Genomic DNA, 12422 nt, shown 5'->3' on the forward strand with positions numbered 1-12422 from the left:
AGAAGGAGAAGGAGAAGGAGAAGGAGAAGGAGAAGGAGAAGGAGAAGGAGAAGGAGAAGGAGAAGGAGAAGGAGAAGGAGAAGGAGAAGGAGAAGAAGAAGTCTGTAAGCACTGACAGTGAGGACACTGTTCCAAGATTGTCCCCATTGACTGTCAACATCTCAGGCAGTTGGGATGGAAGAGCTGCGCATCTACCCTGTTGTCTTTTGGAAAGGCAAGAATGGAATCTTCAGCTTTCTATCTCCGTACAGGGGTCAAGGCTGGTCTTTCTAGGAGAGGCATTGACGCCAGGAACCTTCACTCCCTCCAGTCAGGATGGTGACAGTGAGGCAGCTGGTAGGAGCACCAGCGTTAAGGCCTAGTTCATGAACAGCGGTTCTTTCACTTGGCAAAGAGGCTTTTCACCATAAAATTTATTCTTGTTTCTGCCCTAATAGGAGAACAAGCAATCTTCTCCCAGAACAGGATTGGCCCCTGGAATTATTCTTGGAGGAACTGGCAAAGAAATACAGCAAAGAGAGAGGCTAGCTCAGTTTTGCATTTGGGTCAGCATCTCAGGATTCGACGGGAGAGCGCTGGACTCCTGCTACTCAAAGTGTGGTCTGAGGGCCAGCAGCATTACATCACCGGAGGACTTGTTAGAAATGCTGACCCCAAGCTTCACTCTGAGCAGGTGAAGAGCAGATCTTCTGCTCATATTTCCCAAGATGGCGATATTACTGGCTTCTCCTGCTTTGCATCAAGATACTTAGCTGATTGACAAGCACCTTCCAGGTGTGAGCAGCACTGGCCTAGCCTCCTGGTTCTGCAGTCCCTGCAAATGCCCTGGCGACGTGGTCACCTGGGCTCCACTTAGTGATTCCAGGAACAGCCAGCCAAGGTCAACCAGCAGATGAGAATGGTCCTTTTTTTCTTTTCAGGTTAGGCTGGCTAGGCAGATACCTGGACATAAGCGAATAAATTGCTATGCGCTAATTTGCAAGGGCACGTCAGCTGTTAGAGTCACCCTTTAAAACAGCTCATTTTTATAGCAAAAGCATTGTTTAAAGGGTTTGAAGGAAGCAAGAAGAGGACTCTGGCATGTGATTCTGTGTCCATTTAGCCTCACTCCACGGTGTATGTAGTATTAGGAGAATGCAGTGTTATTGCATGATACCATTCATGCAAATTAGTTCTCGTCAATTATTCTGCATCCTGTTTAATGGCCACATAGTGCTTTTCATACCAAGATGAGCAAATTGATGCTAGCAGTGGTTCCCACGATTTAGTGTGTATCAGGTTCAGCCGGAGAGCTTGGTAAAGCAGATTGCTAAGCCCCACCACCCAAGTTTTTGGTTCAGCTTATGTCAACATCTCAGGCAGTTGGGAACTGATGTTTGCATTTCTAGCAATTCCAAGGTGATGCTAATGCTGGGTTACAGGAAGAGTAGCTTCAGATGCATTCTTAGCACACAGGAAACACCTAGACCCTTATTATTTGAGGCTGTGCTCTGACAATACAGCAGATAGGACAAAGTCCAGCCATCAATCCAAGGTCAAGGGGGTCAGAGTACCTGGGACAACTTACATACAGAAATAAGCTAACAACGTTCTCTGAGACCATTGGTGTCAAACTTCTGCTTCCCACACCTACATCTAAATTGCTAACAAAGCATAATTAGCTTCATTTTCTTTTCTTTAAATTATCTTTATTGTTGAGATTATCACAGATGTCCCTCTTTTCCCCCCATTGACCCCTTCTGCCCAGCATCCCTCCCCTTCCCCGGGTCTTTACCACACTTGCTTAATTTTTCATTCTTCTCTTAGTTTCTATCCACCACTGACGGCCAATGTAGTTCTGCTCGTTTGCTGTTGCCATCCTAAGTGTCTATTAGTTAGCAGGTGGCTCCATGGGTCAGTGTGGCCGGGACGGTCTGAGCATGGGGCCAGCTCTGAGCTGAATGAAGACTATGGTCCAGTGTATACGTATGAGCTCGACTCACATGTGTGCCCTCACTAGCTGCAGGCTCACACCCATGACTTCAGTAGGATTAGGGCGCAGATCTATTGTGAAGAGACCTGAGGCCCTTTAGCTCTTGGAATTGCCTGGGTCGTCAGTGAACTGGTAAGTCTTTGGCACAGCACAGGAACCGAACATCTCTGACCGAGGTTCCTCCTGGCAAATTTCTGCACCTGGGCCAGCTGCTCAGCTCTAAACTGTCTGCCATGACCTTTCAGGGCTGAAGATCGCCTGCAGACGGCCCTGTGACAGAGGCTTCCTGCCAGTGAAAAACCATGACTGCACTTTATACCATAATTGAGCGGAGACAGGATTTACCTCATCGGAGCACCTTGCCTCTCTGACTCCATTTCATCTTATTAAAATAGACACTTGGGACCTTTTTTTTTTTAAATAAAAAATTTATTGAGATGATGCAATTATAGGCTTTTCTTTAAAAATTATTTGCAACTCACTGGCCCTGAGAAAAGGCATTTTTTTTCTTTTTTCTTTTTTGTTACATTCATTTGATTCTGTCCCTTATAAACCCCACACCTCATAAACAACAAGAGATTAGAAATTAAACAAACAAAAAGAGAAAACAAAAAAGAAATTCTAGATTCGTTTGGGTTTGCAGGTGGTTGCAGTCACAAAGAGGAACCTTCAAGAATGTTCACTTGGCGTGTGTGAAAGATCCAGGGAGTTCGGAGCTGTTAGTGTTGATGCAGATGGGGCCAAGAGTATCAGGTTAGTCTTGGGGGTTTTAGACAGGCAGGGACCATCGTGTCCCCTCCCTCCCCTGCGCTGGCTTCCTCGTGTCACTCCCTTCATTCCAGGCTTCTGCCCAGAGAGGAGCAGGCTGAGCAGGTGAAAACTAACTAGCACCGAATGGAATGCCTGGGCGAAGAAAACCGCCCTTTGTTCTTTGTGTATTTTCCCAGACCTTTTATCTTCAGCTTCCTGGGTGGGAATGGGTCAAATGGAGGTATGATCGGGCTGGATCCCAAACCTAACTCCGTGCCTGGCACGCTGGCTGCACCTAGGGCAAGTCCTAGTACCTCTCTAACACTCAGGTTTCCCTCTGCAAAAGGAGTTAATATTTCAAAAATGTTTTCAGAGTTGGAACCTAGGCAGGGAAAGGTGGAAATGGTGCCGACTTAGTCATTCAGGTAAATCTTGCCACAGCCTTTAAGTGTCAGCTAAATCTACACCCTCAGCGTCAGAAGGCAATGGATCAGAGACTCCAAAGATACTGTTAAAAGCAGCATTTCCTAAGTTTGTTATTCCTCTTTTCCTGTGAGACCTCCCCTCTCCCATGATCTGGACCCTCGGTGATGCTGCCTTAGGCCAGGCCATGTTGCCTTAGTACAAAAACATCTTAGAGATCATGTTACTTCCACACAGCCAGTCCATCCCTTCGCCACTGCTACCTTCCGATGGAGAGGAGGCAACCTAACTCAAAGTGCAGGGAGGAGATGCTAGAGAGTTTCATGATCCAAGTGAGCGCGCCTATTCCGGACACTGCTGGAGAAAGCTCCCCTCCCCCTAGGTAATCTTCCTCTGCATTTTCCTTTCCCAAGTTCTGATCTCACAAGCCAAGAATTCCCCGATGGCTGCAGGAAAGACCTACTGTTTAGATCACAGGTGTGCTTTTAACTTGGTCCCAGGTGGAATGTTTACTCCCTTGGTATGTAGTGTTGAAGTGGGACATGTCATGCTGGATGGATTCTGCAGGTAGGAAGCAAGCTTTCAGAGGGCAGGATCGTGCCAGATTCACTTTTGAGTCCCTCACGGGTCTCACGGGTGCTTTATGAAGGCTGGCTACATTCAGTCTGAAACTTTTGGGGTCTGCATGTGTGAGCACTGTACCCCTGGTGTCAGCACTGCCCAGGTGTTCTCTCAAAGAACAAATGAGAAGGTCTTTGATGTTAAGGGAAATCAATACACAATCATTATTGGTAATAAATACCTGGATGGGAAATCAAGACTATACTGGAATTAGCACCTTCTATTTCTTCTTTAAGTGGCTGAAGGTGTCATCCTGTCTTACATTTTCATAGAGAATATTGCTTTAAATACAGAGAAATCCTTGGGGCCAAAGGGAATTTTCCTCCATAATTCATCCATAAGATTCTTGGACTGGAAAGTAGTCTGGGTCGCACTACCTGGGTCAGGTGGACGGAATGACATGTCCTCATCTGAGGGAAGAGCATCATGCCCTGGTGTCTGATTTCATAATCACACAAAGGGCCCCACTGAAAATCCAGCCTGTTTCTCCAGCCCTCAAACGCAGTGGCTCCACAACACGCCAGGTATCTGGCTTCATCTCCCCCTCGGAGATACATCAGTCATCTCAGAGGCTGGTGTGCGGCTGCACACTCCTGAGAGACATCTGTGTCCTGCTGGGACCCAGCGGCACTGCCCCATCCACACCGATTCAGACCAGACCCTCCCCGTGGAGAGCCTCTAGCCTCCCACAGATGGTCTCTGACCTCATCACAAGCCTGATATTCTGCCAGTTAGAGTGGGGGGAGTGTGTGACGTGGGAGTGGCTGGCCACCTCTGTGTGTCTACATATGGTCTGATATGAGGCAGGAACAGAGCAAGAACAAAGAGCCCCGATGAGCTCCTCAAGTCCACGGTCCTGAAACCATCCTTAACCTATGGTGCCCTTCGCCCCCACTGGTGTCCTTGTCAGGAACCTGGGGAAGGATTGTGTCTAATGGCTGGAGAAGAGGCGGGGTCTGGCAGCCTCACCTGGGACCCCTGTTGACCATCACCTACGGTACGTACCCTGGGGGAGCTGAGGGAAAGAAGGAGGGGGTGCTTTGTAAGGCAGGTCCAATATTTTGAATTAAAACACACTGTACTCCTCGTATTGGATTCTGAACCTGTATTGGAAGAGGGAACTTTGACGGCTAGAAAAGGAAAGCAAATCTAAACAGCTCTCTAAAAATGTTATCAAAAGTACGAAGGGGTGGCGCTAGCCTCACTTTCCTAGATACAATTGATCTTATTTTGAGGGGAAAAAGAGCCACGGATGGGTTCCATTCTGCAGCACAGCTATGCAAGAAGGACAGAAGGAAACGGTCCTGTATCTGAGGGATTTGCTGTCTGCCCAGGCTGGGCAAACACAGGTAGCAACTGAGACTGCATATTCCAAGGTCCTCCCTTCTCCAATGCCCTGTGCCCTCTGGGGACCGGGGAACTTTTAAAAAGCCTAGAAATTGCAAAAAAAAAAAAAAAAGTTAGGTGAGGGCATGGAACTGACCACATGATGGAGCACAGGCACCCTGCCTGCCTGCCTGCGTGGCCTGCTTCGGGATAACAGGTCCCAGCTCAGAGCTCTCACTCCGTTTCTGGACCCTCAGGCCTGTGTGGCCTTTGCGGGTTTTCCACTGTGATCCCAGGTGCTGGGGCTTCCAAATAACCCGCAGCGTCCACCTTGGGCGGAGGCTGTAGAACCCTGAGCTGCGGGGCCCTCACGCCGTGTCTGTCTGTGGGATGGACACCCGTCTCCCTGGAGGACAGCGGCCTCTCAGGTGTTTGGGGCTCCCTCGGACGGTGGCCAAGTGCAGGGATGTGGGTCTGACTTAGCGGCGTTGGCCCCAAAGCACCCAGGCCACCGATTCTGTTTAGATGCCAATTGCTACCCAGACTCTCCAAGAGGCTGAACTCCAAGGGGGCGCGGGGTGGGGGGGATGCGGGGTGGAGAAGGCAGGGAAGGAGAAAGAGCAGGAGAGAGAAAGAGACCTCTCCTTTTTCACTTTATCTTTTTTAAAAGCATCCTCTTTTCCCTGCCCCCTGTCCTCCAAGATCCAACAGCAACAGGCACAGACCGGATCCACGTGGCGGGGCAAGAGGAGCTGGACCCTTTTGCAAGTTTTCTCTTTCCTGACGAGCTGGGTTTGCCACACTTTGTGAGATTTGCAAAAAATATATATAATAGATATAATATTTCCATAGGAAAACAAGCTCATGTCTTCCCCTAGATGACTGATGAGAGTCAAACTGCGTGGTCATAAAAAAATAAAAACAAAAACACCATGAAACTGACAACAGGTGGAAGGGCGAGGGTGAGGAATTGCAGATGGACAGATTCCGAATGAGGGGGGAACGTGAACGTGAGTCCCGGGCTCGTGCCGCTGGCCAGAATTCCAGCCCTGCCTTTGCTGGGTGGTTTGTCTAAGGTGCTCTGGGTCCCTCCTGGTATGCAAGGGAAGTGTCACTCCCATTGCGGCCTCGTCCTCTCCTACTCTCCGCAGTCCCCTGCTCCGCCTCCAGCAGTCCTGGGGCCGCGGTGCCCTGGGCTGCGGCCGCTGAGACGGGGCAGGTGCCTTCAGCATTCATCTTCTTGGTATATTTGTTCATCCAGCTCCTGGGACTCGAGGTGCTCCAGACGGTCTGTCCGGCCACTCATGATTTCATCTGGGGTTTTCATAAACCTTTGGGAGAGGAAATGGAGGAGTTAAGAGATTGTATTTTGCTAAAGTTGTTTTCACCCTGAACTTGAAACTAAAGAGAAAGGCCCTATCACCTGATAGAGCTGGAGAGCTACTGAAGCCAGCTATTAACGGTAACTTAGTGTCAGTTAGAAAAGGGTGCCCCTTATCCTGACAGCCTGAAAAATGGTGAAATAACTATAAAAAGACGCTGCGAAGATGGCAGGCAGAGAGCGCCCACTGGAGCTGTGCAGTGCATCCCACATGACCTTGTGAGGGAACCCTGGTACAGCTCACTCATCTGTGTTTCTTATTTTTAAAGAGTTACATTTTACAAGGACCCATGAGAGCTGTAGGTCCACTTCCATCCCGAACTGTGAGTCCAGGGAATGGTATTTGAAACTTGATTTTAACTCACAGGATACAATTAAATGCTGAATGGAAAATTCTGATAATAGGACCAGTTAGTAATGGTGGTTGGAAAATCAGAAAGGCAAAAAGAAAATCATTTTCAATCTTAACACGAACACATCCAAAACGTTAGCAATGAATCCTCTTTAGCCTGTCCTCCTTAGCAGCCAGGCGCACACTGCAAGCCTGACCTTCTTGTTCACGGGGTTCCCTTGGAAAGAACTTTGGTGACGTTTCGAGCACGATTTCATGGTTCTGGAAGGCAGCCTAGATGCAAATGCTCTGCCCTACTGTGGGAGTGGCCTTTCCTCAGCCCCACTGTGTGCTGGCACGCCTTTCCCCTCCCATCTACTCTGCCCTGCACCAGATGAACTGTCTTCACACACGCGTTTTTCTCTCATCCCTCCAGGTCCAAAGCCTACGATGGCCACTTATCAAGTCAAGGACCCAGTCTCCGGCCTCCCCACCGGGGCCCTTTGTCATCACACCCACGAAACTCTTTATTTCCACTGTAAATCCTCCATCCTTGTCTGGCCAGTCTTCTTCCTTCTATAGTCATGGCTCTTGGCAGCCTCCCAACCTCCAGCTCGGCCTCTATTCGGAACCCTCTCTACCCCTTTCAACGTCTGAGCCCTACTCATGCTTTGAGCTCCACCTCATCATCCAAGAGCTGCTAACGGAACCCGTCTATGCCGAAGCCTTCCTCCCTCCTCTCCCAAACATCTTGTACTGAGCACCCACAATGTAATACGTCACCTGACTATACCCTGGATTTCATTCCAAGAAGCCTTCGTTTTGTGGCAAGTCTGGCTTGCAACACTCATTTTCTCAAAATGACTAATCAGCCCCGCTAATAGCAGGATTCTTCCCCTTACATCTTGTTCAAAATCACTACGGGAAACCTAGGAACCTTCCAGCTACCACTGCTTTTCTTTTCTGCCCGTATTACAGAGGCAGCATGATCTGTAGTGTCTGTAGTCTGTCTTCTATCTTTCCTCCCCTCACTAATGCTTCCCCCTCAACACCTGAAATCACTAACAATGCCCTCCAGGCCATGCCCACAGATAGGCGATGTGTGGCCCTTCAAACGACCCTTTTCTTCTTTGACTGCTTTTCCATATTAAGCTTCTGATACTCCAAGCTAGGCTCGTCAAGAAATATTTACTGAAAGCCTCCATAAGGTGTACAACAGAATTACACCAAATGTAATCCTCTACCTCCTAGGAGCCTATGACCTAGTTGTGGGGAGAAGGACTTCACTATCAAAAATGCAGCCCACGCCCTAGCCAGTTTGGCTCAATGGATAGAGCATTAGCCCACGGACTGAAGGGTCCTGGGTTTGATTCCGGTCAAGGGCACATACCTTGGTTGCAGGTTCCCCGGCCCTGGTTGGGGGGTGTGCAGGAGGCAACCAATCAATGTGTCTCTCTCACATGCATGTTTCTCTCCGTCTCTCCCTCTCCCGTCCACTTTCTCTACAAATCAATGGAAAAATATACTTGGATGAGGGTTAACAACAACAACAAAAATGCAGATCACGAAGTGGTTTAGGGCCAAGAAATGACAGAACAAGATATCTGTGTGTTTGAGCAGTTGCAGAAGGCCTCATAAAGGCAGCCAACTGGAGGTGGACCTAGAGGGTATATATGTTAAAAAGCAAAACTCAAAGTGATAAATGTTTCTGATACAGGGAACTGCATCTGTGTTGCAGAGCGGCTGGCAGTGTATATAATAAATTTGGGAGGCAGGAGAGTGGACCAGAGGGGGACAGAGAATGTCAAATTAATCTGGGGGTGAATGTGAAGTCTAGATATCAGTCTCCATTGCTCGGGAAGCAACAATAAGGCTGTTGCTTCTCTCGAATCTTCCACATCTCAAGAAAGTGCTTGTCATTTGATAAACTCCAACCTGGAACCTGCTCGTAAGAAATCTTGGGACATGCGGTGCCTGCAGCACAGAAAGGAGCCAGTGGACAATTCAGCACAAACACTAGCTCGGTCATGGGAGAGTCATGGTAACGGCGGTGTCAAGGCTGGCTGCTTGACATGATGGTGATGCCAGTGATGAGAAGCAAAGGTATGTGTGTGTGGGGGGGAGGGGGGATTTCTAGCATGTGAAGGTCTGTCTTGAATGTTGCATGTCCAAGATACTAACATTACATTAAATGGACAAGTCCTATAAGAAGCCTTTGGAAATGCAGATTTGAAACTTCAGGGAGGTTTTAGAGCTGGGTACAAAGATTTAAGAGCCTAACCACTGAGGTGATAATTCAAGCTATGTGATGGGATCAACTCATTCAGGAAAAAAGCACGTAGCGTGGGAGAATATAGCCACGGACTAGGCGTGGAAAGAATGAAGGGCAGCAGCAGCACAGCCAGCAAAAGGAAGGCTCTTTTTCACTTCAGTTCCTTTGGGGTCCGTCTCTTGAGCGGCCTTTTCCATTGCTTTTAAGATCTCAACTGTTTTAACTCCCCCTTCCCAACGCTAAAGCCCAGGTTCTCCGCTCTTTCCAGTGAGCTCACCTGCACACAGACAGTGTCATTTTCTATCTGCACATAAACAACTCCAAACCCACGACTCTAGAAGTCGTTTCTGTCCCACCTGCCAAAACTCATGGCCTCAGCTCGCTTATTGATCCCACACTCTCCCAACTTTCCCTTGGTCTCACCAGGGCCATTACCCCCCATGAACACCAGCGTTCTTCTTCTCCTGACTGGTCCTTTAGGTCCCTTATCCTTCCTCTTCTAATTCTTTCTCTCTTCTTACATTGTACTTGGAATCACAATCTATGTGGTAGTTTCAATGGTTGGAACTCAGTGTGAGGAATTCTGGGAAGAGGAATGTCTAGAGCAACAGCTTTCAGTGCATTATAACAAATATAACACACACACACACACACACACACACACACACACACACACACACACCTGAAACAAAATTTTCATAAGTGAACAGTCCCTTTGAATTTCATGTGATACATTCTGATATTTTCAAGTCCAGGTTCCAGCCCTGGTGTTGCCATTGACAGTGTCACTCTGGCTGCTCCCTTACCTAGACTGGATGCTAATGGCAGGTAATACTATCTGAGCAATGCATTGTTTTACAGGGGCGTCAGACTATGTTTACTTAGTTTTGGTTTTACTATAGGACAGACATAAATTTTTAAAAAATGATTGTTTTCTTAAATTCTAACAAACCAGCACCTGGTATCCAATTCATAGCTCCGATGGCTTTGAGTATCGGATAGGCAGGTGGAGATCTTAACAGGCTCCCTCCTCCCTCTTATTTAAAGAAAACAGTATCCTCCCCAAAGAAGGAAAGGAGAAAAAGGAAGTGCTACCTGAACAAAAGCCTTTGTCCGGGCTCCTTCCTGATAATGTTTAGTTTGTAGTAGTGGCGCAGGGCTCTGGACATTTTCTCATAGGTCATGTTTGTTCTGTTCTGTTTGTTCAAAGGAGGAAGGGAGAAAAAAAGCACAAAGACACAATGAAATAAACCTCAGAAAAGGCGCTGGGGGAGCTGTTAAAACAAAAGTTCTTCAGCGGCTGCCATGACCCCGAAGTTTGGGAAGCTACCTGTGCATCTGCGGCCACCCAGGCCCAATAGTTCCCACCCCTCAGCCCCCAAGACTTCTCCCAGTGAATCACCCTTTGTCAGAAGTCCCGGAGGGGGAGGAGGAGGGGGAGGGAGCTAATAGGGCATATCCCTCGGCAGCCTCCCTCACTTCCTTTCCCAAGACTGCGCTCTGCTGTGCCCCAGGAATTTCCTGCAGGTTCCCACTATCTGTGGGCCATCCTTCACCTTCTGACCCACCGAGGAGAGCTTTTCTCTTTTTTGTTGCAGTGACCTTTCTCAAACAGTGTTTCTGGCTTGTCATTTTAAGGAAGAGATATTTTGTTGCTTAAATTCCTGTTGTGGAAGCATGAACACAGAGGTTCCCAGCGCTGGGGCTGCACCGGCACCGTGTGGGAGGTGCAGAGGGATTTTTCCCAGGACTCGCGCATGGAAGTGTCTGGCAGTGGAGTGGGCCCTGCCGCGTGCGGTCATGGCTGGCACGGGTCCTCCTAGGCTGCGGCCAGGGCAGAGCTCGCTTGGCCGCGGCCCCCTGGTCCCCTCTCACTCGGCTGAGCTGGCACTGTGCCACTATGCCACCCACTTGTCTGTGGTCAGCCCCGGATCTTGGTTACTTGACTTTTTTAAAAGTAGGAATACAGATGTAGTTATTTAGTTTTTTTTTTGGGGGGGGGCATTGGGGGTTGGGGGTAGGTGTGCTCTTTGCTCTATTTACTTTATTTTGTTGTGGCAAGAACGCTTAACATGAGATCTACCCTTTTAACAAACTTTTAGTGCGTAATGCACTGGTGTTAACAGGTTGTAGAGCAGACCCCTGGGACTTACTCATTTTACTTAAAGAAAACTTCATGCCCGTTGACTAGTGACTCCTCAGTTTCCCCTCCCCCAACCCCTGGCAACACCATTCCATTCTTTGATTCAATAAATTTGCTTAGTTTAGGTATTTCATAGAAGTGGAATCAGCCAGTATTTGTCTTTCTCTGACTTGCTTACTACACTTCGCATAATGTCCTCAAGGTCTGTCCGTGTGGTCGCATACGGAAGAACTTCCTTCTTTTCTCTTGCAGGTACAGACCACAGTTCCTTTACCCCTTCAATCATGGATGTACATTTGGGTTGTTTTACCTCGTTACATCTGCGCCCTTGAACAGTTTTCCTTACTCTAAAAGGCTTTATCTTTTAGATTCCACTCCCTCTTCCTAGTGTGGGAACTCGTGGGGCAAGCCTACTTCTTGCCCTGTGTGCTTTGAAAGGGGGATGTTTTAGAGTCAGAATGTCAGTATTTTCCGTGGGAAAGGGGCTTTCGGGAACATGGGAGTTTCCAACTGAGCGGAACAGAAGCCACGCTTCAGAAGGCTCCCTCGTGCGTCAGAGCCCCGCGCACGCTTCCCCGTTACCAGTTCCTAATGACACAGGTAACAGGGCCAGGTCAAGGGGGCGGTGAGGGTTGCTCAGCCCTCAGCCTGGAGGCCAGGATATGCAGAGCTCGCTGGCACCTGGCCTGAGCCACACCGGAAAGGGGCATCTTTAATGATCTCCTTCCCTTTGCAACTGTCTAATTGTTGGCCCAGTAAGGAAGAAACTAAATGATTACGGGCAGACTTAGGAAGCAGCAGACAGACAATTATCCTCCAACCCCGGCAGAAAGGCTTTGTTTTGGCACCAGTTTACAGAGCAGATATCTGGTGCCCTTTTACCTTATGGTTTCCCCACAGTCGAGCCAGTCCGTTGGGATCCACTATCCGGAATATTTTGGATTCTTTGTCCTCCCATCGGATGAAGTTTTCGTACCGGCTGTCAGAAAGCAACTGATAGACGTAATCCCAAAGCAGTCTACAGTCTGCCGAGGAAAAGGGCAAGAAAACGCTGTTGAAAAGGTTTCTTGTCGAGACCAAGAACGCAAATCAGAAAACAGTCGAGTGAGTAACTGCTCTGGCCTGCTTTGGATGGACGGCCTAACCTCCCGTCTGACAGGGAGACCTGGACCCCGAGGGGCACGTGTGGTGGTGTTGGGGAGG

General features: G+C 48.6%; 1 protein-coding gene across 1 annotated transcript in view; it reads right to left on the reverse strand.

Moving 5' to 3' along the window:
* Positions 1 to 1813: 1813 nt before the first annotated feature.
* The window catches only part of ETV6 (ets variant 6), a 145716-nt gene continuing 135107 nt past the window's right edge, over positions 1814 to 12422 (reverse strand). Inside the window, exons 6-8 of the mRNA XM_015561676.1 lie at positions 12102 to 12244; positions 10172 to 10272; positions 1814 to 6423 (exon numbers count right to left, since the gene is read on the reverse strand). Coding sequence (XP_015417162.1) covers positions 6318 to 6423; positions 10172 to 10272; positions 12102 to 12244 — 350 coding nt within the window. The 3' untranslated portion in view covers positions 1814 to 6317. The remainder of the gene's footprint in view (positions 6424 to 10171; positions 10273 to 12101; positions 12245 to 12422) is intronic.

The sequence above is a fragment of the Myotis davidii genome, unplaced genomic scaffold (genome assembly GCF_000327345.1).
Source record: "Myotis davidii unplaced genomic scaffold, ASM32734v1 scaffold1017, whole genome shotgun sequence".
NCBI lineage: Eukaryota > Metazoa > Chordata > Mammalia > Chiroptera > Vespertilionidae > Myotis > Myotis davidii.